At 44.9% G+C, this 27983-nt stretch overlaps 1 protein-coding gene and 1 long non-coding RNA gene across 3 annotated transcripts in view; one reads left to right on the plus strand and one right to left on the minus strand.

The window, feature by feature from the left end:
• The window catches only part of LOC138797604 (fibrillin-2-like), a 150226-nt gene extending 144950 nt beyond the window's left edge, over positions 1 to 5276 (plus strand). For both annotated transcript variants that reach the window (XM_069977983.1, XM_069977982.1), the window contains exons 64-65: positions 24 to 192; positions 2873 to 5276. In XM_069977983.1, the coding sequence (XP_069834084.1) occupies positions 24 to 192; positions 2873 to 3244 (541 nt within the window). In that variant the 3' untranslated portion in view covers positions 3245 to 5276. The remainder of the gene's footprint in view (positions 1 to 23; positions 193 to 2872) is intronic.
• Positions 1 to 26604, minus strand: part of LOC138797605 (uncharacterized) — a 33646-nt gene extending 7042 nt beyond the window's left edge. The window contains exon 1 of the long non-coding RNA XR_011363957.1: positions 26148 to 26604. This is a non-coding gene — a long non-coding RNA (uncharacterized lncRNA). The remainder of the gene's footprint in view (positions 1 to 26147) is intronic.
• Positions 26605 to 27983: the final 1379 nt, after the last annotated feature.

Genomic DNA, 27983 nt, shown 5'->3' on the forward strand with positions numbered 1-27983 from the left:
CATACTTTGTTCTCTCACTGCAGTCACTGTGTATCAGGCCTTGGATTTGGAAAAGGTGGTTACATCCCAGCTCCAGTTGAAGAAGATGAGGAAAACATCCTATCTCCAGAAAACTGCTATGAATGCAAGATCAATGGTTATCCAAAGAGAGGAAGGCAGCGACGCAGTGCTAATGAAACCTCTGAACATGAGGTAAGAAGGAAGAAAATAATATCACACATTTATGCATATATTGGGCCATAAATGTTTTCCTTTAAAGGGGTTATCCAGCGCTACAAATACATGGCCACTTTTCCCCCTACTGTTGTCTCCAGTTCAGGTGCGGTTTGCAATTAAGCTCCATTTACTTCAATTGAAGTGAGTTTCAAAACCTCACCCAATCTGGAGACAACAGTAGGGGGAAAGTGGCCATGTTTTTGTAGCGCTGGATAACCCCTTTAAACTTTCTTTAAAACAGTAGTTGTAAAGAAAACTAAATATAACTAAATATTGCAGCCACCAAACACAAACTAGGCAATTTATAATGTTTGAAAGGAAACATTACATCTCAGCATTTCCTACATTTAAATTTGCTTTATAACACCAATTATTTAGAACATGAACTCATCTGAGATGGCAAACAATTCATGACTTAACAGAACTAAACTTGTACAAGAGAACTTCACTTCTCCATAATCCTTCTTTTCTGTTAGCAAAGAATTGAGAAGAGAAGGATTTAATGGTAGTGATTTCTGACAGCCTAAAATGAGTCACCAGTGCAACCAGGCGGTGGGGAAAGCAGATCGTATGTTGGGGTGTATAGCTAGATGTATAACCAGTAGGAAGAGGGAGATTGTGATACCGCTGTATAGAGCTCTAGTGACATCACATCTGGAATACTGTGTCCAGTTCTCCAGACCTCATCTACATAAAGATACTGATAAAATAGAACGGGTCCAAAGACGGACTACAAAAATGGTGGAGGGTGTCAGGCATAAAATATATCAGGAATGACTTAAGGATCTAAATCTTTATAGTCTGGAGGAAATAAGAGAAATATATGTTAAAGGACTAAATTAGGTTCAGGAGAGAAGTGTTTTTAAGAAACTGGGCACAATCTAATGGTAGTTGGGGGCAGAGATTAGAAGCAATGTGAGAAAATATTTCTGTCCTGGAAGAGGGGGGAAGGGTCAGTGTCGACAAACCATGTGGACCTAGGGGTGGGCCCGAATCACCACATTTTCCCTCCAGGAACTGCACTTAAGTGAGTGGTCCTGTGTTGGGATTCCTGACCCTTGAGTGACCATGTTGTCTCACGACGTGATGGTTCACCTATTGGGCCAGGTGTGGATCTGGACCCGTTACCCCTTATTTTGGCTCACAGTCTACACTTATTTAGACCCTTATGCTATCCCCTCTGAGCCATTTCACATTCTATGATATACTCTCTTTGTCCACATTATATATACCATCGGATTATTCCATTTAGTTATCCTTCATAGTCCCCTTTTGTTTATTTATTTTACCTAATGCCACTTTTACGTTGATCAGTTTATGTCCACAATTTCCTCTTATGGGCAATCCTTGCCCACTATCATCATGGCTGCTACGGGTTTTTGGACTTCCTGGCTGTGGATTAGCCTCGGTGCGCTCATGCGCATGCGCGTGACTGGGCATGGACGGTCCGGTCATGTGATGCAGGTCGTGGTCACGTGACCAGTGGTCACATGATGCAGGGTTGGTCATGTGTTCATACTGGGGACGCGCTGACGTGACGCAGCACCGGAGCGACTGCACCGTCTGGCGTCCTGACCCTCATCCCGCCTCCTGGTCTGATGTATGTACATGCCTTTTTTGTTTATCTTTTTGATGTTTATTACTGGCACCTGCAATGTTGGCACCTCATTAACACTAACATGTAGTTTAGTATGTTGATCTTTTGTGTTTTCTATGATCAACCCTCATCACTGTGGTTGAATTTTGAGAATGTTCACATACACAATGTGATATATCATTTTTATTCACTGTATTAAGAATTTTGTTCAATTATGCACTATTGATTGTATTATCACACTTGGATTTGTAATTACTTGCACTTGGATATATATCCCTGACTTTGTAATGAAGTGTATCACTGCTTGAGAAAGGCTAATACAGCCGAAACGTCGTGCACTGGTGTGTCAATAAAATTTCACTTATTGCTTTGGAAGTGCTGTCTTTCAACGTTCTTTTGGATTTGCTTCCGCCCCTGGGCCGGAGTGGTGAGACGGGCACCCGCCTTATTCTATTTTTTGGTTTGTGCTGCTGTGAACTTTGAATTGAAAGGAATAATCTGGATTTATTTTTATTTTTTTCAAATCAGCTGGTGTCATAAAGTTATATCGATTTTTTACATTACTTCTATTTAAAAACCTCCAATCTTCTAGTACTTATCAGCTGCTGTATATCCTGCAGGAAGTGGTGTATCCTTTCCAGTCTCACACAGTGCTCTCTGCTGCCACCTCTGTCCATGTCAGGAACTGTCCAGAGCAGAAGAGGTTTTCTATGGGGATTTGCTACTGCTCTGGATTGTTCCTGTCATGGACAGAAGAGGCAGCAGAGAGCACTGTGTCAGACTGGAAAGAATACACCACCTCCTGCAGAGCACAAAGCAGCTGCTGAGTACTGGAAGAGTGGAGATTTTTAAATAAATTACCAGTATATAACTTTGTGACACCAGTTGATTTGAAAACAATTATTTTTCTCTGGAGTACTCCTTTAAGCATGCCTTATTAAAAGGGCGGACTAGATAGACCAGGTGATCTTTTTCTGTGCTCCGCTTTAGACCTTTATAATGCCCAGTTTAGCTATGCACATTTATACAAAAATGTAACTACTCCTTTCTGTTTTACAGAATCATATCAGCCTGGCTAGTGTTGACATTGATGCGCCACTTAAGATGAGCTTGAATATTTCTGACTTGATCAATAAGCAACATATCATGGAGCTCTTGCCAGCCTTGGTGCCACTGGAGAACCATGTACGCTACATTATCTCTCTGGGCAATGAGGATGGCAACTTCCGCATTCACCAGAAGGACGGCTTAAGTTTTCTCTACCTTGGACGCAAGAAGGTGACTCCAGGCTCGTATAACTTGGAGATCGCCAGTGTGCCTCTATACCGTAAGAAGGAACTGCAGAAATTAGAAGACGAGAAGGACTTCAACTACCTCAGTGGTGAAATAGGCCAAGCACTCAAGATGAAAGTTCAGCTTCACCTTTATTAACACCATAAGCAAACACTCCTCATGCGGTCCTCACAAGATCTGAACTTTACATTTATAGAGAAAGTTTTCTTCTGTCTTGTGTTTCATTAGCAAGCTTTTGTGTCAGAACCTCAGCACTAAGGCAAATATTGATGGGAAATGTGGAATATGATTTTAGCAGTGACCAACGTCCGTATGTATTTTTGGATTTTTTTTTTATTCATAGTAATTGTTTTTTTGTATAAAAGTTGGGAGGGGAGTGAGATATAAAAATAAAAGCTGACAGGGTGAGGAAAAAAAGTACAATGATATGATGCATTGGATGAAACCAGCGGATAAACACAGATGGAGGGTGTATAATATAGGATCCGATTTCACCTCAATGGCCAGAGATATTGACAGGAGAATGGAATTAGTGCCTTATGAGAGCAATGGGCATGGTTTTACCAAAAAATGTTGTGGAATCCTTATTCTTTTGAACATGAGTACTATAATACTGTATATATAATATTTGAAGGTAAATCCTATCTATCGTTTGTGAAGATCGGTTAGGCCGTTTTGGATAAAACAAAGATATGCAAATGGTATCGGTTCTTTGTTTAGAAGAACTGTTAACTTATGTTTTTATTGTGTCATCACTGTTATTAACCACATGACATGAGTGAGCCCTGTAGGATTCATGTATAACATCACTTGGTTTACAACCACAGTTCTATATGTTCTCATACTCCAGAACTATTTAATTTTTTCAAATACCCCCCCCCCCCCTTTCCCCCAATAAAAGTATTTAGGCTCTATCTGGATGATAGCGGAAGAGTACACTAGGAACTAAGAGAGTGAACAAAAGAAACATTGTTTCAAGCAAAGCTGCATCTTACTTTTCCTAAGTAAGTAGAAAATATTAAAATAGATATTTAAGATAGATGAATGTGTCACCAGCTAAATGCCTGGAAGCTAGCTCATATCATGGTGACTGGAGGTGCACTTTGTTTTCTATGTTTATTTTTCTATTTAAAAAAAAAACTAATAAAATCTCAATCCTTTGTTGTATGAAAGAACACCAAGAGCTAGAATTGTATTTTTTATTTATATGACACAAAAATATTAACAGTGCTTTGATGTTCCCAGATGTTGCATGACACCAACTTTTCCTATAGGGGGAAAATCTTACTTCTAACATTAAATTACCTCCCTTGGTCATATTACTGTAGTCTTCTAACCTCAGGCTGCAAAGAAGAAGGTAAAGATGATAATATAGTATTCTACTGGCACAGATACCAGCAAAAAAAAGAAAAAAATCATTCCAAAATGGTGGCAGATCAATTTTTTTTTATCTCAATGTGTGTTCTTCCTTTTACTTGACTGCTTGGGGGAAAAACAGGAGATAGAAAAATACAGACAGGATGGTGCTATTTAAGACTATGGTAAGAAATACACACAATACTACCTGACACTGTGCTGTATCCATCCCACAATGGTGCTCTATCCACCCATCCAATGCTTAGAATGGCTTGGTTACTGCACTGTACATCCTATTTTTTTGTTTAGAAAAATATTTATGTATAACCACAACTGTTAACTGTTGCTCATTTTGTAAGTTCATATTCCTGTAGTATATATATATATATAATTATATATTTTATTTGATACATGTTTTTGTTTGTTTTTTTATTTCTAACTCCCGAGGGCAGCCACTTTTCTTAAATATGTGTGAATACTGTATTGTTGCCGAAATAAAATCATAAACTTGAAAAAAAGACATTAGCTCTGGAAAATACGAGACGTTGTGAAATACTATGTTACTAGACGGTGCTACAACAAATAACTTCATTGTAAAAATCATTTTTTTTCCAGTCTTGTGTTGAGCCAAAAGTGTTATTTCTGGAGGATAGGAAAATGTTTTTTTTTTCTCTCTGTCCAATGTGGTCTGATGCATTGTTATATTACATTTCAAACAGTGTGCTCTATTTTTTATTTTTTTGGTCTGTATGTTGTTAGGCACATATGATAATTTTGTAAAACTTTTCATAATTGTGTTTTTTGTATCAGAAGCAACAGCAACAATAAAATTATTTTGGGTAAAAATATAATTTTTGTCTCAAATCTTAAATTTGGTCAGATATTGACTATATTATATAATAAGCCAGCTCCAGTAAAAAGCCAAGTGTGTGCTTACATAGATTTTACATATATTATTTATATAGGGGACATATGCAGAGAGCACTGACCAAGCAGCAGTAATGGTCTTAGGGTGCTTTTACATAGAGAGATTTATGTGACAGATTTCTGAAGCCAAAGCCAGGAATGAATTTGAGAAGAGGAGAAATCCCAGTCTTTCCTTTATGACCTGTTCCCTGTTTAGTCTGTTCCTGGCTTTGGCTTCAAAAATCTGTCAGATAAATCTTTCTGTGTAAAGGCACCCTTAGGCCCAGTAGCACAAAGGAGGGATGTTAGCAAGGATTCAAACAATCATAGTTAAAAACTAAATTCCAACTTGACAAAACATATAGGTGACAACACATATAGGTGAGAAATGTACCGCAAAGGTTTCCCCAGTGAGCAGACACAATGCTTTAACAACTGCAACAAAATGGAACTTGCAGTTCTAGTGTCCCTTTAAAGGGTATTTATTATTTAAAACAAACTTCTGACATGTCATAGCGACATTTCAGAGGTTTGTATCGGTCGCGGCCCAGGTGCTGAGACCGATATCTTGAATGAAGGGGCAGAGGCACAGCAACACACGCTCTGACTCTTCATCTCCATCCCACTGCTAAGGTAGCCGTGGATGGAAATATAATAGAACCCTATGGAGGTTATGTTAATCACTGTACCGGAAGTTCTATAGGGCTCCATTATAATTCCATCCACCGCTACTTTAGAAGTGAGACAGAGATGAAGAGGCAAAGCAAGTGCTACTGAGTGTGTTTGCTCTTCATTTTGATGATCGGCAGGGGGTCTCTGCACCTGGACCCCGATCAGTGTGCTTTGGCGGGACAGTGCAATGATTGCCTGATTGGAAATGTTCTTTCCTTTTGTGACAACAGCAATAAAAACCTTCTAATAAAAATGATCTCATAAGAAAAAAAAAGTCAAAGAGGTGTTTCCAAATTTCTTAAGTGCTGAAGGCTGCATGGCTGTAAGGTCTCCAACCCAAATTAACAGCTGGGAGCCAAGCAATGTTTCCAATTCTCATTCCATGCACACAAACTGTATACAGGGGCAAGATTTGGAAACAGTATTCAGCTTCTAGATGACTGTTAATCACGGCTGAGAGGGGAGCAAAGAGGTTGTACAGCCCTCAGCACTTAAACGTCTCAGCTCCCTGCTCAAAGAATGAGCATGTTTATTTTTTGAGCGGAGAGGAGAGACGCAAGAGAAATCCCATTGAAGAAACAGGCAGGCGACAGGTAGAATTTCAAGCGGAATCCACCGCATGTACTCTGCTCGTAAATTCAGCTTCTTTTACTCAGTGAGGACAGGTGTGGCACTTTTTTTCTTTTAGGGTGCGTTCACACGTACAGGATCCACAGCAGATTTGATGGCACAGATTTGATGATACGTTCAGTTATTTAGTTACATTGATATCAAATCTGCTGCAGATCCTGTACATGTGAACGCACTCTAAAATAGTCTTTATTTAGTTTTCAATAAGAACAGTCACAGGAAAGTAAAGTATAGTCAGTACATAAGAAGTCGACAATAGTAAACTATATTGTACACCCCGTAAAGGTGTGGCACTTTGAAACTTACTTTTGGGCTATGTTCCCACTAGGTAGAAATAACATTAGTTTTTATTGGATGGCCTTCACTTCATGGCAAATAATGGCATTATATTTTAACGACGGACGTTATTCTTATAATAATGGCCGTTGTTTTAAAATAACGGCCATTATTTGACGGTAAATGACAGCCGGCCAATCAAAACAGCCATTATTTTTACCTCGTGGGATCAAAGCCTTAAACTTAGTTCAATATATATCATAGTTCACTAAACTTATTGTATACGGCAAAATTAAACATAATAGAACAGAAATAGTGAAACAGAAATGCAAAGTGTGAACATAGCCCTTGCAGCATTGCAGAAAACACAGTGGAAATATGCCATAGGAGAACAGAGTCGTTTCTACAAATTTCTACATGCTGCATTCTCATAGTCATTTTGATATATATTTTCCATGTAAAATAGATTTGATCAATGGAGTTTTAATCTATGGAATAAGGTTCCATGTACCTGCTCTTATAGGGGTATTCCGCTCAGGTAAAATACACGCTGAGTCATCCCTCCTCCTGGAGACTAACAATTTCTTCTATGCTTATTACCTTTTATGTCTCCTTCCCCCAGTTCTGAGCTGCTGCTGAAGACACAGAAAACTGTGTGTAAACTGTTCCCCCTGTCACCCTCCTCAGACGGCTCCTGTAAATGCTTTTTCTACACTCTTTAATGCCGGGAGGGTTAATCCCAATGAGGTTACCAGCAACTTGACCTCAGATTAACCCTCCTGGCATTACAGATTGCCAGGTACACTGTTTACATGAGCCGCCTCAGAAGGGATGTGGAGGAGGGGGAGACTGAGTGAACAGCTTAGATACAGTTTTCTGTGTCTTTAGCAGAAAGAAGCAGTTAAGAACTGAGGGAAGGAGACTGAAAAGGAAGGAATTGTTACTCTCCAGAAGGGGCGTGATTCAACATATATTTTACCTCAGGGAATACCTCATAATGAAGAGCAGGCAATGTGTGAGATACTAAGACTGATGAATAACCTTTCAAACAAAATCTAACAATGAAGAAAGGTACCTTTTTTCTAATTCTTTCAAAGGAAACATATCCTTTAGAAAACCTTTTTTATACCAAATACTTGTATGAAGAAATTTGTAATATTTAATTTGGGGTGGAATTGATTTTCCAGCAACTATGAACATGAAAACTAATAGTGGAAATCACCATCTTAATTGCAGTTTCAACATTGGCCACTTGATGTCAGTATAACTCTCACATAAAACCAGGGCACTGGGCTTTCCAGCTGCACAGCTAAATTTGAAGAATAGCAAAGTACTTGCCAGATAATAATGCCAGGACACAAAATTACCAAATGACTTCTTTAAACATGTTTCCTCACAAAGATAATTCTAGGGCACATGGATGTCACAGATGTCCCCTGTGTAGAACCCTCCTCTAAGACCAAAAATGGAGAACCTCACTAAGTGTGGTTGCCAATCTGACAGATGTTGATCCTTGTATTATGTGGACGACCACTAAAGTGGTTCACCAGATAATGTAGTGTCTGGATGTCCTCTTTATGTAGGAGGTGCCAGGTGAAAACTGCCAAGAGGTGCCAGTGGTAAGACTGGTCGGACAAACCTTTAGACTGTTGATGCCCGCATTCAAGAGATCCTATGAAATAACTAATTGCAACCACTTGTAAATACCAAATGAATGACTGGTAAGAAAGAACAACTGTAAAGAGGGGTTGGGTTGTAAGGGTGCAGGTGGATGGCGACAAACTCACTCTGACAGCTGAGTAATGTTAGAATAACTTTACTGATGATAATTCAGCAGTACAACAACATCCTCTTCAACTTGTGCAACAGGAAGATTCCTATATAGCAGGGTTACTGTCTTTTTTAGAAACTAGGTAAGTATCAGGGAGGATATAAATTCAGTCTATGTGGTATAGCACAACTATATACAGTCTCTCAGGGGGCCCCACTACCTGATCCTGCTGGTAACAATGGACTCCACTGCAGCACCAGCTCTGTCTCCCCCGAGCAGTACCTTCCTCCTTTCTGCAGTGATGAGGCTGGCTGGACGCTCCTGCATACCTCCCAACCGTCCCGGATTCCGCGGGACAGTCCCGTTTTCGGGGTTCTGTCCCGCGGTCCCGGATCAGCCCCCTGTGTCCCGCATTATATGTGGCCCCAGCAAAAAAAACAATAAACCAGTAACTCACCTGTCCGCCGGCCCCAGCAGCTCCTCTCCCGGCAGAGCGCGCACTCCTGTTATCCTCCTGGGCGGGCAGCGGGGAATATAGACACTGACTGTGCCGGAAGTGACCTGCAGCCTCCATCATGAATCACTTCCGGTACAGTCAGTGACTCTGTACCCCGCTGCCCGCCCCGGAGGATGACGGGAGTGCACGCTCTGCCGGGAGAGGAGCTGCTGGGGCCGGCGGACAGGTGAGTTACTGGTTTATTGTTTTTCTGGTCGGGCCACATATAATGGGAGGTTTGGCTACTATGTGGGGCATATATGGGGGCATTGGCTACTATGTGGGGCAGGGCTCCAGACTAAAAAATTTACCTGGGAGCCATTGGCTCCTAACCTGAAAAATGTAGGCGCCAAATAGAATATTTGGTCGCCAACATTTTAAACCATGTAAAATTAATGTTATGTTACATGGGACTTACTGTGTGCAGAGGCCGCGGCAGCCTCCTCCTCCTTTAGATTCTCGCTTTTCTTAGTTTGAAAATGTTCAACATGGAAACTTGCAACCTGACAACCATATACAGTCTGACAACCATATACAGTCTGACAACCATATCCAGTCTGACTCAGTACTTCAGCTTCACTTGGCTAGCCTTTTAATGAGGCTTACTCTTCTGAACTTGAACTTAAAGGGAACCTGTTGACCCCCGTGCCAGGGTGACAGGCTCCCAACCCCCCGTTAGAGCCCCCTATACTCACCTCATCGCGCCGGGTCTGGCTTCTGAAGATGGTCGGGTCGCGGAGATCTCAGCCGCTGCAGCCCGGCGTGCGCTGAGAGATGAGTCCAACGCTCATAGAGAATGACGGGAGAGTCCAGTGCTCCGTCATTCTCTATGAGTGTTGGACTCATCTCTCAGTGTGCGCGCCGGGCTGCAGCGGCTAAGATCTCCGTGACCTGACCACCTCCAGAAGCGGGACCCGGCGCGATGAGGTGAGTATAGGGGGTTCTAACGGGGGGTTGGGAGCCTGTCACCCCGGCACCGGGGGTGACAGGTTCCCTTTAAAAGCTTGCAACAGTCTATACATACTGAGCTAGACTTATGACTGCAGCCATAGTGACCCCCACAAGATGTGTATATAGATAGGTATATCTCTCACCTAGTGACTAATGCAAGTGACCCCCTACAATACAGACACCTGAGGGGCCCTGATAATAATAATTGTGCATATATCTATCTCCCAGTGTCTGCAGCCAGTTTGCCCTACACTTATAGATGGCCCCCTCCCCTTATAGATGACCCCCTCCTCCCCCCCATTATAGATGCCCCCTCTCCCCCCCATTATAGATGCCCCCTCTCCCCCCCATTATAGATGCCCCCTCTCCCCCCCATTATAGATGCCCCCTCTCCCCCCCATTATAGATGCCCCCTCTTCTCCCTTCCTTATAGATACCCCCTCCCCTTATAGATGACCCCCTCTACCCCCATTATAGATGCCCCCTCCTCCTCCCCATTATAGATGCCCCCTCTTCTCCCCCCCTTATAGATACCCCCTCCCCTTATAGATACCCCCTCCCCTTATAGATGACCCCCTCTACCCCCATTATAGATGGCCCCCTCCCCTTATAGATAGCCCCCTCTCCCCCCCTTGAACATGGCCCCTCTTCTCCCCCCATTATAGATGCCCCCCCCTTCTCTTCCCCCCATTATAGATGCCCCCCCCTTTCCTCTATGCTAAGCAGTATTTAAAAAAAACAAACACACAAACTCACCTGACAACCCGCTCCCCCGGCGATCCTCTTCTTCTTCGGACGCTGTCCCCGGCTGATGCGCGGCTGCCGGGGGTGTCCCGTCCTATCCCCGGCAGCGCGGCGAATCAGTGAGCTCCCTGTACGCCGGGGCTGGGACTTCTGACACAGGAAGCGTCTCTGACGTGCGCTTCCTGTGCCGGAAGTCAGGGCCCCAGGCAGCTCACTGATGCGCCGCGCTGCCGGGGATAGGATGGGACACCCCCGGCAGCCGCGCATCAGCCGGGGATACTTAAAGAGACAGCGCGCCGCCGCCGGGGCCAGTCGCAAATGGCACCCAGATTAATAAATCTGGGCGCCATTTGCAAAATATTAGTCGCATTGGCGACCATTTTGGTCGCCATCTGGAGCCCTGTGGGGCATATATGGGGGATTGGCTACTATGTGGGGCACTATATGGGGGATTGGCTACTATGTGGGGCACTATATGGGGGCATTGGCTACTATGTGGGGCACTATATGGGGATTGGATACTATGTGGGGCACTATATGGGGGGATTGGCTACTATGTGGGGCACTATATGGGGGGATTGGCTACTATGTGGGGCACTATATGGGGGCATTGGCTACTATGTGGGGCACTATATGGGGGATTGGCTACTATGTGGGGCACTATATGGGGATTGGCTACTATGTGGGGCGCTATATGGGGGATTGGATACTATGTGGGGCATATATGGGGGCATTGGCTACTATGTGGGGCATATATGGGGGCATTGGCTACTATGTGGGCACTATATGGGGGATTGGCTACTATGTGGGGCACTATATGGGGGGCATTGGCTACTAAGTGGGGCATATATGGGGGCATTGGCTACTATGTGGGCACTATATGGGGGATTGGATACTATGTGGGGCATATATGGGGGCATTGGCTGCTATGTGGGGCATATATGGGGGCATTGGCTACTATGTGGGGCATATATGGGGGGATTGGCTACTATGTGGGGCACTATATGGGGATTGGCTACTATGTGGGGCACTATATGGGGATTGGCTACTATGTGAGGCATATATGGGGGGATTGGCTACTATGTGGGGCACTATATGGGGGCATTGGATACTATGTGGGGGATTGGATACTATGTGGGGCACTATATGGGGGCATAGGCTACTATGTGGGGCACTATATGGGGCATTGGATACTATGTGGGGCACTATATGGGGATTGGCGACTATGTGGGGCGCTATATGGGGGATTGGATACTATGTGGGGCATATATGGGGGCATTGGCTACTATGTGGGGCATATATGGGGGCATTGGCTACTATGTGGGCACTATATGGGGGATTGGCTACTATGTGGGGCACTATATGGGGGGCATTGGCTACTAAGTGGGGCATATATGGGGGCATTGGCTACTATGTGGGCACTATATGGGGGATTGGCTACTATGTGGGGCATATATGGGGGCATTGGCTACTATGTGGGGCATATATGGGGGCATTGGCTACTATGTGGGGCATATATGGGGGATTGGCTACTATGTGGGGCACTATATGGGGATTGGCTACTATATGGGGCACTATATGGGGATTGGCTACTATGTGGGGCATATATGGGGGGATTGGCTACTATGTGGGGCACTATATGGGGGCATTGGATACTATGTGGGGCACTATGTGGGGGATTGGATACTATGTGGGGCACTATATGCGGGCATAGGCTACTATGTGGGGCACTATATGGGGCATTGGATACTATGTGGGGCATTATATGGGGGCATTGGATACTATGTGGGGGATTGGCTACTATGTGGGGCACTATATGGGGGATTGGCTACTATGTGGGGCACTATATGGGGGCATTGGCTACTATGTGGGGCACTATATGGGAATTGGATACTATGTGGGGCACTATATGGGGGGATTGGCTACTATGTGGGGCATATATGGGGCGATTGGCTACTATGTGGGGCACTATATGGGGGCATTGGATACTATGTGGGGCACTATGTGGGGGATTGGATACTATGTGGGGCACTATATGGGGCATAGGCTACTATGTGGGGCACTATATGGGGCATTGGATACTATGTGGGGCATTATATGGGGGCATTGGATACTATGTGGGGAATTGGCTACTATGTGGGGCACTATATGGGGGATTGGCTACTATGTGGGGCACTATATGGGGGCATTGGCTACTATGTGGGGCACTATATGGGGATTGGATACTATGTGGGGCACTATATGGGGGGATTGGCTACTATGTGGGGCACTATATGGGGGGATTGGCTACTATGTGGGGCACTATATGGGGGCATTGGCTACTATGTGGGGCACTATATGGGCATTGGCTACTGTGTGGGCACTATATGGGGGATTGGCTACTATGTGGGGCACTATATGGGGATTGGCTACTATGTGGGGCGCTATATGGGGGATTGGATACTATGTGGGGCATATATGGGGGCATTGGCTACTATGTGGGGCATATATGGGGGCATTGGCTACTATGTGGGCACTATATGGGGGATTGGCTACTATGTTGGGCACTATATGGGGGGCATTGGCTACTAAGTGGGGCATATATGGGGGCATTGGCTACTATGTGGGCACTATATGGGGGATTGGATACTATGTGGGGCATATATGGGGGCATTGGCTGCTATGTGGGGCATATATGGGGGCATTGGCTACTATGTGGGGCATATATGGGGGGATTAGCTACTATGTGGGGCACTATATGGGGATTGGCTACTATGTGGGGCACTATATGGGGATTGGCTACTATGTGAGGCATATATGGGGGGATTGGCTACTATGTGGGGCACTATATGGGGGCATTGGATACTATGTGGGGCACTATGTGGGGGATTGGATACTATGTGGGGCACTATATGCGGGCATAGGCTACTATGTGGGGCACTATATGGGGCATTGGATACTATGTGGGGCACTATATGGGGATTGGCTACTATGTGGGGCGCTATATGGGGGATTGGATACTATGTGGGGCATATATGGGGGCATTGGCTACTATGTGGGGCATATATGGGGGCATTGGCTACTATGTGGGCACTATATGGGGGATTGGCTACTATGTGGGGCACTATATGGGGGGCATTGGCTACTAAGTGGGGCATATATGGGGGCATTGGCTACTATGTGGGCACTATATGGGGGATTGGCTACTATGTGGGGCATATATGGGGGCATTGGCTACTATGTGGGGCATATATGGGGGCATTGGCTACTATGTGGGGCATATATGGGGGATTGGCTACTATGTGGGGCACTATATGGGGATTGGCTACTATATGGGGCACTATATGGGGATTGGCTACTATGTGGGGCATATATGGGGGGATTGGCTACTATGTGGGGCACTATATGGGGGCATTGGATACTATGTGGGGCACTATGTGGGGGATTGGATACTATGTGGGGCACTATATGGGGCATAGGCTACTATGTGGGGCACTATATGGGGCATTGGATACTATGTGGGGCATTATATGGGGGCATTGGATACTATGTGGGGGATTGGCTACTATGTGGGGCATTATATGGGGGCATTGGATACTATGTGGGGCACTATGTGGGGGATTGGATACTATGTGGGGCACTATATGGGGGATTGGATACTATGTGGGGCACTATAATGGGGGATTGGATACTATGTGGGGCACAATAATGGGGGATTGTCAAGATGTCTGCAAACTTTTCTGTCACCGCCCACACCACTGCCAGGAGCTCAAGTTTGAAGGAGCTGTAGTTGTCAGGGTTCTTCTCACTCTCCCGCAGAGTTCTACTGGCATATGCTATTACTCTTTCGTGACCGTCTTGTTCTTTGGTCAATACAGCTCCAAGTCCCCTCAGGCTTCCATCAGTTTGCAGCACAAATAGCTTTGTGAAATCGGCATAGGCCAGGATAGGGGCACTGGTCAATAATTTCTTCAGCTCCCTAAAGGCCAGTTCGGCCTCCTCAGCCCAGATGAATGGCTTTCCTTTTGTATCTCCTAGCGAGCAACCATGGAGGAGACGAGCATACAGAGGCGCTGCCACCTGGGCAAATTCCTTGATGAATCGCCTGTACTATCCAACCAGCTCCAGGAAGGCCCGAAGCTCACTGACGTTGCCGGGTGTGGGCCATTGTTGTACGGCCTGAATCTTTGAGTCTGGACTGGGCTGGACTCCTTGCCTTGTTACCACATGGCCTAGGTACTCAATGCTCTTCTGGAACAAGTAGCACTTACTGGGTTTCAACTTCAGCCCATGCTCTTCTAGGCGGCTGAGGACCTTGTCGAACCGCTCCAAATGTTCTGCAAAACTTGATGAGAAGATGATTATATCGTCTAGGTAGATCAGCAGGCATTCAAAGTTCAGGTCACCCGAGCACAGCTCCATTAGCCTTTGGAAGGTAGCGGGGGCATTGTTAAGTCCAAAGGGCATCCGGAGAAACTCATACAACCCCATAGGCGTCACAAAGGCAGTCTTCTCTCTGTCTTTTTCTGCCATTGGCACTTGCCAGTACCCACTTGCCAGGTCCAGGGTAGAAAAGAATTTGGCACGGCCTAGTGCTGCCAAGGATTCCTCAATTCGAGGTAATGGGTAGGCATGCCGGACTGTACATGCATTTAGGCGCCTATAATCAACACAGAATCGCAGAGTCCCGTCCTTTTTCTTTACAAGTACAATTGGTGAGGCCCAGGGACTTCTGCTGGGCTGAATGATGTGACTTTCCCGCATATGCTTCAGCAGTGTCTTGACCTCCTGGTACAGGGCTGGGGGTATTTGTCTGTAGCGCTCCCGTACTGGTCGAGCATCTCCAGTTGGAATTTCATGTTCCAGTGTCTGTGTCATTCCAAAGTATGCTTCATGACGGGAGAAAGCATTTGGGTGAGATCCCAGGACCCTGACTAACTGCTCCCTCTCCTCTGGAGTCATCTCGGCTCCTTCCAAATGTACCTCATTCAGGAGTTGTCCTCCGGTTGATCTGACAGATTCCGCTTTTACTTGGCACAATGTCAGGGTGGTGGTGGCCATGTCAGTCGACTTGATGTGCCAGCTAGGCTCCTGTATGGCTTCAACCTCCTGAATAGGAAACACATCTGCCACCAGTTCTCTAGGTGCCAGTACCACACTGTGGCTGTTAATGTTCATTGTTCTCATCAGAACTTGGCCACTCTGGACTGTGCACAAGGTTCGTCCCACAGCTACCCCTTCTTTCTGTAGCACAGGCTCTACCATCACTGTAGCTCCCAGCAATTGGTGGTTGGTGCCCACTGGTAGGGGTACTACTACTTCGTGGCCTGCTGGCACTTCCAAAGAGGTTAAACAGGGTACTCTCACACATCCCACTTTTCCTACAAGGCAGGAGAGGGTTGCCTGCATCCGGCACTGTTTCAGCGATCTCTGTAGGGCCACTTGTGGAGGTTTCAGGTTTGGGACATTCTTCCAATATTTGGGACCCAGCTCTTGAGCCATCAGACCATCTAATTCTTTTAACACATTCATTCCCAATATCACAGGGACTTCTGGGTCCATTGCACTCTGTACCACCACCACTCCTTTCTTCTTCATAAAACGGCCCCACAGCTCAATGTCAACTTGCATGACTCCAACTATTGGAATAGGCAGACTATTGGCAGCTTTAAGATTTACCCAGTCTGTACTCCCCTGGTGCAAGGAGGAGGGAAAGTGAGTCTCAAATACGTTCCTGGCCATTGTCGTCACTTGTGATCCTGTGTCTAGTAGACAGGGCAGTTCTATTCCATTAAACTTGGCTCTAACGACTGGACTTTCTCCTACTAAGTCCATAGCTTCCAGAAGGGGGCACAAATCTGTACTTGCTCCTGCGATTCACCCCTCAATCGCAGGTGGAACTAGTTTAAATCTCTCCTGTTGCTGACAAAGCCACGGTTGGGGCAGTTTCTGGCTAGGTGCCCCTCCTGATTACATGTCCAGCATATTCTTGCAGGTTGGGCCCCTCCGTAGGCCTGCTGGATGCAGGACAGGACTCCTCTCTATAATGAGCTTGAGGTGCAACTCTCTCCACTGTTACAGTCAGTGCCTCCTTGAGTTCTCTAATCACTTCTTCCAATGATGAGACACAGGCCTCCATACTCTTCTCTTTGACTGGCAGCACCAATAGCTTGCTGGGCTATTGTGACAATAGTACCTTGTTCCTTCTTTTCCAGAGTAATAGCTTCCTTAAGCACCTCATGTAAGGTTGCGTGTGGCTTTGGCTTGAATCTCTCACGTAGGGTTCTCCTTAAAGGCTGGCTCCTCAGGCCGAGAAGAAACTGATCACGCAGCACTACTTCCGCATTAGTAAAGGAGGTGGCTCCCCGTCCTTCTTTTCTTTGTAATGTGGCCATAAGCTCTTGCAAGCCATTTGCATACTGGGGCAATATCTCATCTTCCCCTTGATATCTGGTGAAGAATTTCTTCCTCAGCATAGCTTCAGATGTTGTATCCCCATACACATCTTCTAGGATGTTTGAGATCTGTTCAAACGTCTGTCTCAGCCTCGTTGGCTGTAGCAATACTGTCTTTCTGGCTTCCCCTTCTAACGTGTTCAAGGCTAGCTCTGCTTTCAGATGTGGGGCAATATTACACAGGCGTGCGGCTCACTCCAGCCTCTCTCTTGAGTCCTCTAGCAACACACTGGATCCATTAAACTTAGGCAGATGACTCAGTAGTGCCCCCAATGGAACCATGGGCTGCATTCTGCTAACAGATGATGTTGCGTCTTCTGTCGCCATATCCATTTCCATCCTGCCGACTACGCCACTTGTAAGGGTGCAGGTGGATGGCGACAAACTCACTCTGACAGCTGAGTAATGTTAGAATAACTTTACTGATGATAATTCAGCAGTACAACAACATCCTCTTCAACTTGTGCAACAGGAAGATTCCTATACAGCAGGGATATTGTTGTAGTATACCAGAGCATGGTTCCTGTGGCTGGGCTGAGGATGGCACCTGTCATCAAGTGTTATTATATATTTTAGGAGTTAACATGTCTTATGTGCAACTGTTCTGTGTATTTCTCTGTACCTGTAACTGGCAGGCAGAGATGGGTTACATGCTTTTCACTGCACACAACACACTACAGCGACATCTACTGACCTTAGTGGGAACTGCTCTAGGTAGTGTGGTAAGCTTAGGAAGTTGCTAGAAGGGGGTGTGGTTATGCAGATAGGCCCCCTATATAAGGTTGGCTGTTGCAGTACTTAGCTGAGACAAGTGAGACAAGAGACAGGAGACAAGAGACCAGTGAGACAAGTGACCAGCTGTAGAGGGAATAACATCACCTCAGGAGATCACCACAGAGAGAGAAGCTGCTAAAGGGAACAAGGAGAAAGATCTTAAACAGAGCAGCAAGAGAACAAACAGCTGGAGGTGAGAGAAAGAGAGACCCTGAGAGACAGTTTGTCAGGTGCACCCTCAGGAAAGGGTCAGCACATATACAGTCAGTGGGAATCCTAAAGACAGACACCCAAGTGGAGAGACTTGGCTGTAGGAGGGAGCCGAGTTAACGTAGGCCTCGGCACCCATCTTCCTGACATTCAGGGGGTAGGATTGACTAGGACCCCTGGATACCTCTGGGACCCGAAAGTTGTGGCCTAAGGCCCGACCCAGTAACCTAAGCAGGAAGCTCCCTAGCAGACAGGGAGGGAAAAGCAGACTCAAGCGCCATTGGGGAGAAGTCCACAGGATCACCGTGCTCACCAGCGTCCCACACGTACTGACAGACCAGGATCTGAGGCAGGTCGTCTCTCTACACACCACCAGGCTCTCACAAGTACAGTAACCCAGTAAAAGCCGCCAGTATTCACCACTGTATGCCTAAGGACTGTATAACATCTGCAAGACTAACAGTAAAGGAGTTGTTGTTACACTGCCTCCCTCCTTGTCTCGGTTATCTGCACCACACCACCATCAAGGGCCATATTACCAGGCAGCAGTATTTTGGGGTTGGCCCCGGGGGAACTACAGGTCCACACCACCGACCACCTTACACATGGGTGCAGCCCCCCTACAGAAACCGCTGCAGCAGCCACAGAAAAGAAAGTGATACCAGGGAAGCGCCAGAGAGTCCCCCTGTACCTGCAGAAGCCCTCGGGCCCACCTGTGACCGTGACAAGTTTCAGCCATCCTGCAGGTATAGCACACTCTCCCTCTGCAGCCCTCAGTGCATCCCCTCACAGAGGAGCTCAGCACCACACTACTAGGAGAGACTACCATCACCATCATCCTCTCCTCATTCCCCTCACTCTCTTCCCACGCACCCCCGGTGTGCTGCACTGTCTCTTTTAGAAATTAGGTAAGTATCAGGGAGGATATAAATTCAGTCTATGTGGTGTAGCACAACTATATACAGTCTCTCAGGGGGCCCCATTTCCTGATCCTGCTGGTAACAATGGACTCCCCTGCAGCACCAGCTCTGTCTCCCCAGAGCAGTACCTTCCTCCTTTCTGCAGTGATGAGGCTGGCTGGACACTCCTGTGTTAGTGTCCCTTTGTCCCAGGTGCGCTGCACTCCACTTGCTAGCACTGGGCTGTGTTGCTCTGTTCCTTTACTGCTGCACACTGCTCTGTCTGCTGTAGCTCTCATGGACCTGGCTCAGCTGTCCTGCTTGCTGGTGATCACCTTGTCACACCTCTCTTTAGCTCTGACACAGGTCACTGCCCTTGACCTCCAGCACTGGAATTCTCTTTTCCTACAGGAACTGGATGAGTCACACTTCCTGAGTCTCTGGCTTTTCCTTCCCCAGTTACCTCTGTTACTCCTAGCTGGGAACTGACTCCCTCTGCTGGACGGAGGTGATAACATCCAACCTCTATGTTCTAATACTGCAGCAGAACCTTCTGGCATTACAGGGTCATGAAGCAAAGAAGGATTAATCATATGTGCACCACATACAAATGTGTAAGGTGAACAAATGTGCTGTTTTGGTAAAGTAACTTACATCACTGTACTGTTTTTCTCCCCTATGTATCTGATTACTTTTTCAATTAAAAAAAAACAACTAAACTTCGGGCTGTGCACAGTGTCAATGAGGTGAGGCCTAGGGTTCCTGTCTTCCTGAGGTGTCCTAGCTCCCAATACCCCCCACTAAGCTGTATGCCCACCCCTTTGCATAATTAGAAACTAGGAGGGCACACAGTACAGTGATGCATAGTAGTACCAGGGCCCAGGGAACCCTAGACCCCGCCTCTTTGAAACTATGCACACTATTTGGTTTTATTTTTTTAATTAAAATAAAAACAGACTTAGGCAACAAAGGCATGTCCTGAATGCTCTTATTGATATCTATACAGTGGCGTTGCCAGCTCAATTAGAGGGTGAGAGATTTGTTTTTAAAACAAGACCAAAACATTCAGGGGAAAAGAAAATTAAAAACCCCTAAAGCAAGTTTTAAGGCACAAGCAGGTCGGGTAGGGGAGTTCAGTAGGGAGCCACGTGGTGACCCTGCTCCAAATCACTGCGATCCTGACTGCTATTAGTAGCCCGAGACCGTGGCAGTTAGCAAGCGAGCGAGGCTAATTAGCTATTTAGATGCAGCTGTCAAAGCTGACAGCTGCATTAAAATAGCTATTTTCCCCCAACCATGGTGGGCTAGTGGGTTGACTGAACCCCAACCGCCCCCCCGTGATGCGATCTAGCCTGGCCTCAGCGTCGATGATCCTGGCTCGGTAATTGACAGATCTGATTTGCAGCAGACCAGAGTCATATAGCACTGATCTAATCGATCAGTGCTGTATTATATAAACAGCATTGATTTCTATGTCCCCCAGGGGACTTCTAATTGCTGGTTAAAAAGTTTTTTTTATAAAAAATCCCCTCAACTAATAAATATTTAAATCACCCCCCTTTTCCAAATTTTAAAATAAAAATTAATAAATAAACATATTTGGTTTCGCTGTGTGTGTAATCGGCCAAACAATTAAATTATCAGATTTCTGATCTAGCATGGTAAACGGCGTAAGCGCAAAAACCTGCCAAAAACCTGCCAGAAAAATTGTGTTTTATTTATTAATTTCACCAGGCAAATAATTTATTTACTGTTTCGCATATTTTATGAAAAAATGAAGTCTGGCATTTCAAAGTACAATTAATGGCACAAAAATGGCTCATGTGGGTCTGTAGGTGAAAAAAGGAAGTGCTATGGCCTTTTAAACCAAAGAGGAAAAAATGAAAGCGCAAAAACAAAAATTTGCCCAGTCCTTAAGAGGTTAATCAATACACTAAGGGGTAGCAATCAATGTAAACAATCAAATAGATATGTAATCAAATTTTTTACCACACATTCAATCATATAGTAGTAACCTCTAACATGAAATGATTGCACAATCCCCACAATTCACAATACAAAACAAATCTCCAGGATATGAGATAATTAACAGTCTCTACGCATTTCCCCCACACAAGATAGGATCCTCAGGGGATGAGAAAACACACAGGGAATAATTAAACATCAAATACATAGAAAGAACAAACAAATGGGTCACACTATATAGTGAGTCCCTAAACCATATTGATGGCAATGTATCTCTCAGGTCTGACACCATTTACAGCACCCATTGGATGATAACATAGTACTGCAGATAAAGCATTCAGATCCCTGAAGGGGGTAGCTCACATAGCCTTGTGCCAGTAAATATGATCCTGACTGAATCCATTGGGTACTGCTGCTCTCGTATAGCCCTCTATGATGATAATTCTGTATACACAAATGTCCCATGTGTGTTCCACTTTGCACGCCATATTCAGTGTTCTAGATGTTGTATACTGAACATCAGAAGGCAGTAATCACATGATAATGTCCATAAACTAGGCTGTCACTAGTGGAACGCACACTGTATACTGTAGAATCACAGCAATGAAACGAGTTTTAAAGGGAATTAATCAGCACAAGATTGGGCTCCTAGAACAGTTGCATGCATCTCGCAGCTAGCTCTCCTGTGGTGTTGGGATCCTCCGCTAATGGGCCTCCTTGTCTGTCAATTGTCAATCACCCCAAAGAGCATGCTCACAGGACAGAGAGCCATGACTAGTCACAGCCCAGTTGACTAATTCACAGCTCTCTCCCCTGCCACGTACGCAGAATTAAAAAATATTTTACTGGACTTCAGAGCCCAGAAGCCCCAACACGATTGGAGACCCGGTTGCAAGGTTTGTGCAGCCATTCTGGGAGCCCAATCAGCACAAATGTAATATAAAAAATATTACAACATATTATGTGCAGTCTAATCTTTCAACTATCAGCAAACATCAGCAAATGTCCATCAAGATAATAAAAAATAAAGGTTATGGTAAGCATACATCACCAAGTGACAGTCATCCTGTTGGCCCAGTCCAAAGTACCCTATGCATTACATCCCCTGCAATTTATTTACAGCTTAGACTGCATATGTGCTGTCCCACTGCTAGTGTTTCTTTTATGCACCTGTCCAAAAGTTTTTAGGTTAAAACAAGTGGTGGATGAAGTATGTAGTTTCCCCAAGAGGTGTCAGTGTTTGGTATCTATATTCTATTGCACAGCTGAAGGGAGCAATGGGTTAATTGTTTGGTTGTACCATGTGTTATGTGCAGACCATAAGGAGGTGCTCTTTCTTTTCTACCTATCCTCTCTAGCTTTTACACTCAATCCCTGTAGGAGGAGTTAGCTCCGTGTGGGAGGAAGTGAACCAGTTCAGCTGAGACTGGCTTCCAGTGTAAACAGATGCAGCTAGAGACCAATGGTTCCTCTGAAACCACTACTTCTTACACTATGCAGTGCTAAACACAAGTAAGGGAGAGTAGCCACTTAGGAACACCCTACCCCACGCCAGGAACTCATCTAAACAGTTCAAGACAGTCTCCTGAAGAAAGAGGAGCTGATTCCAGTACGACAAAGCTACCGTAAAGAAGGTCTACATATCCTACTGCGCAGTGCAGGTAACTGGGAAATCTCGGAAACCTACCTAAATCCAGATAACCATGACTGGGGCTTGTGCTACCAACCTAGGACAGGTTCTACGATACTAGGGGGCAGAAGGCGGTCAGACAGAGTCTAAACGTGAGTACGAGTATCACTTCACTTCACTAAAGATATACTCTATGGTTCCGGCACAGCACAGATTCTACATTGAGCATAGACCTCTGCTAGCAATCTCCTCTCTTCCTTCTACTAAGTACTACTACTACTACCCTTCTTAACCACTTAACTCAAGCATTCAAGTCAAGTCAAGCACTCAAGCGTGTATCAAGATTATCATTGTCTGTAAAACGTGTACTGTTATCCTGCCAGAGTTATACAGTAAAGTTGTTCTATTTTTATATCACATGCACAGGACTCTGCTCATCTCTGTTTGCACCTGCACACACACTGCCGCACACCTTGGGTTATTTTTTCCCCTCTTCTGTGGGTGGCTTATCAGCTGCTGTATGTCCCGCAGAAAGTGGTGTATTCTTTCCAGTAGGGATGGTTCGAACCTGCCGAGGTTCGGGTTTGTACGAACCCAGACTCTCGGCAATGATTCCCGCTGTCTTAAACCTCCATGCAGAGGGTGGATACAGTGGGAAGACCGCCTGGAAAACCGGAATACAGCCACAGCCATAGGCTGTATCCCAGTTTTCCAGGCGGTCTTCCCGCTGTATCCACCCTCTGCACGGAGGTTTAAGACAGCGGGAATCATTGCCGAGAGTCCGGGTTCGGCAGGTTTGGACCATCTCTACTTTCTAGCCTAACACAGTGCTCTCTGCTGTCACCATTGTCCATGTCAGGAACTGTCCAGAGCAGTAGCAAATCTCCACAAAAAACTTTAGCTGCTTTGGACAGGCGGACTGTGTGTCACATACTCTTGACTTGTTATGGAACTCTTGGCATGCTGATTTATTATGGGAGCTCCAAAACAGTTTAAGCTGTATGGGCACAGCTGTGTCAGTTCAGCAGCAAAAAAAGTTTAGGTTTTTTGGAGCTCTAGACATCACAATAAATCATGATGCCGAGAGTTCCATAAGAGGTCAGGAGTTCCATAAGAGGTCAGGAGTTAAATACAGTGGTACCTCAGTTCTCGCACTTAATCGGTTCAGGAGGGCAGTTTGAGAACTGAGCAGTGTTTTCCCGTATGAAATAATGTTAACGTGTTTAATTGGTTCCAGCACCAACCAATAATTACCTACAATACCTATTTATTACTTTGAAAAGTGTCCAATATAATCACTAGAGTACAGAACAGCACTATATACTGTACAGTACATTTTAAACAGCAAACATACATCAAGACCAGCAATTATATCATCCTCACTCATCCTTTACTGAATAGTCGCCCCCCCCCCCCATCCCAGTACTGTAACAAATGGGAGATGGTGGTGCACTGCCTTCACTACTACTGTACTGTATATATTGCAGTCTTATACAGTACTGTATGTGAAACCTCACCAGTGGTAAACTCACCAGGTACAGCCCACGATCCACGCTCACAAAAACATTCAGATACAGAGCAAAGTTTGAATTCTGAACGTTACTTCCAGGTAAACTTTCCTTCGAACACCACATTTATTACTGTACTTCTAGACTGGGTGCCTGAAAATACCGAACCGAGCAAGAGTTTGAGAACTGAAGCAAACTTTCCTTGAAAATACTGTTTGAGTTCCGAGCAGTTTAAGAACTGAGGTACCACTGTATGACATACAATCCGCCGGTGGACCATTAATCGCGGATAAGTGCATGCCGCCTAATTTAATCTTCTGGTCATTGTGTGGAGTCCACCCACATTGTTTGTTTTTGTTAAGAACGTTAAAATGTGTAACGCACTTGTACATTTGTGCAAAACAAAACGTATAAATAGGAAATAATAACGTTACGTTGTTTTATTATGTTGTGCTATTCCTTTTGTTCAAACTGTTAATGCAATATTTTTACATGTAGCCTTTATATTGTAACGTGTCGTGGTATGTGCTGGCCCTAGAAATATAAAGATTGTTATTATAACAGAACTGTGATAAACAAAAGGGTCTGTACAGTACAAGGCCGGATTGTTCAAACAGCTGCTGTTCACAAACAACTATGGCCTTTGGACAGAGTGGGCCAAGAGCAGATTTCTCCTTTATTTTTCTTCCTGTACTTCTATAAACTCTGCCAAACATTATGGAATCACCACACTTAGAGAGCATGCTCACACAGTTTTTTTGTTTTTGTTTACTGCAAATATACATAAATTTAGCACAAAATGTTTTCACAAAAAGCTATATAAAACATAGATCAAACAAATAAGAGTGTTTTTTCTTAAATCAAGCATATTCTTGCAGATAGATCACTCAAATGTTGGTAATTGTGGAATCACCTTGCAATTCGAATGGGTTTATCTCACAGATTATTAAAGCCAAAGCCAGGAACAGATTATAAAAATAGAATAAATCATAAGGGAAAGACTAAGATTTATTTTTCAAATCCATTTCTGGCTTTGGCTTAAAAAAATCTGTCAGTTAAATCTTTCTGTGTAAACGCACCATAAGGGTACAAACCCACACACTGTATACGCAACAAATACGCAGCAGATTTGATGGTTTAGATTTGATGCTGTGTTCAGTTATTTAGATCTAATCTGCTGCGTATTTGTTGCGTATCGCAGCAGTAAATACGCTGCGTATACGGTGTGTGGGTTTATATCCTTAGGCTGGTTTTATTCTGGCTTTTATATGACTTTTATTTTACTTCAGCTACGGTTGGCTTTTTTGTGACAAACAAAAGGAATTGAACTCTATGGGAGAGAAATGCCAGTTTGCAGAAAAAAACGCCAAACCTCACCATGCTGCACTTTGGATAAACTGCCACAGAGCCAAAGGCTCCGTGCACACGGTGCAAAAGTGATGGAATTCCGCGCTGCAGAATGCCGCCAGCCTCCCTGTCATAATGATAGTCTATAGGAGGCACGCACGACATGTTCATTCTTCAGTGCGGGGAGAGGAGGCGTGCGAGTCAGTATGACAGGGAGGCTGGCGGAATTCTGCGGCGCGGAATTCCATCACTTTTGCTCTGTGTGCACTGAGCCAAAAACAGGAGAGAAAAACGTCACAAACCTCCCCCACCCCCACCCCCCAAAAAAAAAAAAAAAAAAAAAAGGAAGGCTACATTTACACCTTCCATAGTTTTCTCCATAGTTGCAAATCCGCAATTATGGACAAATGTGGGACAAGATTAATTTCAATTAGGATCAGGTATAGGAGATGAATAGAATAGTGGCACTCACTCAGTCTTCTCTTCAGGCTTAATTGTAGTATAAATAGTCTAAAAGTCATGTCGGACAACATACAGGTGCGGGAGGGACTCTCTTGAGTCCGATGAATTTTAAGCTGCTCGGATCATCATGGGTGGTTCTCATGTGCTCAATTAATCTGGCAGCGCCCTTCCCTGTTCTTACTAATGTACAGTGTTCTCAGAACCTAATCTGCAATTAGGCATATGCATAAACGTCTTCTAAGAAAATAAGCCTACCTCATTTCATATTTTAAAGCTACTGGCCCTCTTGGACGGAACAACAAAAATTTATTTCATGCTTTTAATATTTTTAACGTCAAATGTGTATATGTTGTTATGTATTGTGTTGCACCTGTTGTCACAGTTGACCCTACTGTTATATGGACTGGATTGGGCTATGCTAGATGTGTTAAGCCGTGATGGAGTGCACTTGCGCACGAAATGGTCCATTGCTTTGTGCACCTCTGTTTGTCCTCCAGCATGACTTTAATACTATTTATACTACAATAAAGCCTGAAGAGGGGACTGGGTGAGTGCCGCTATTCTATTGATCTCCTACCCTTGATAGCTATCTATGAACTGCTATTTGTATGCTAAGCACCACTATCATCTTCATTTTGTTGCTCCGTCTCCCGCTGAAGGCAGAGATTGAGGGTGCTCCTGCCACCGGGTGTGAATAAGATAATGCAGGTCCTGGTGTTTCTTCCTTGAATTATATTAATTTCAGTTGGGCTGCTCACACTGTGCATATATTTACAGATCCACAATCCACAAAAATCGCTGACACAAAAATTACTGACAAACTTTAGTACGAACTGTAATTGCAGCATGGATTCTTCCATTGAAGTCTATGGAAGCATCTGTAATTTTTGCAGATTCGTAATTTTTATATCCATAACGTCTACGAGTCCTTGAAAAAAAAAGCAAGAGTAATCATTTAAAACTATTCCCACTTATTTAACTATTACCTTCCACTTTTTTGCTTATCCAACAAAAATACGGATTACAGATTCAATACGGATGCATTACAGATTACATTTTTGCGCTCGTTTACTGGGCCTATTACACTGCCCGAAAATCATTTAGCGAGGGCTGCAGGGACATTGTTACCGATGTTCTTGCAGCCCTTGCCTAAATACCATACTTTACCTAACCATGTTGCAGGTCTTCTCCTGCACTCCTTCTCCCTCCCAGTCCCGTGCGCAGCAGCAGCCGCGCTGCGGCCTGTCTGAGCTGACAGACTGCTCAGCCAATCATTGGTCGTGGCGGTCTTAGCAAGTGATTGGCTGAGCAGTCTGCCGCACCAATGATGCTGCTGTGCGCTGGAGCAGGAGGAAGAAGGAGTCAGGAGAAGCCCTGCAAAATGCTTAGGTAAAGCATGGTGCTTGCGAAATCGTCAGTCACCCGCCGCGCACTGCTATTCCACGCAGCGATGCGCAATGATTTTAGATTTGAACCTAAATAAACAATCAGCCGATGACACGATAATCGGCTGATCGTTGTCTCAATTCCACTGAGTGATAATCTGCGGAATCGGCTGATTATCGCTCCATGGAATAGGACCCTTAGGCACACGCAGGGTAGACTCACACATAACAAGTTTGCAGCAGATATCACGCTGCGCATATCACAGCAAATCCGCTGCAATATTCTTTGCCATTACAGTTTATAGCCCTGCATTCTCGCGGGGGATTTTAATTCCACTGTGAGAATGTAGTGGCAGCTTTCTTTAACTACTTCCATGCAGTATCTGTAACAATACAGACTGTCAGTGAGTTGGGACCCAAAGAAACAGACAGGAGCGTGCCAGAGGAATGGGAGCAAGTCA

This window comes from Dendropsophus ebraccatus, chromosome 7 (genome assembly GCF_027789765.1).
Source record: "Dendropsophus ebraccatus isolate aDenEbr1 chromosome 7, aDenEbr1.pat, whole genome shotgun sequence".
Lineage (NCBI taxonomy): Eukaryota > Metazoa > Chordata > Amphibia > Anura > Hylidae > Dendropsophus > Dendropsophus ebraccatus.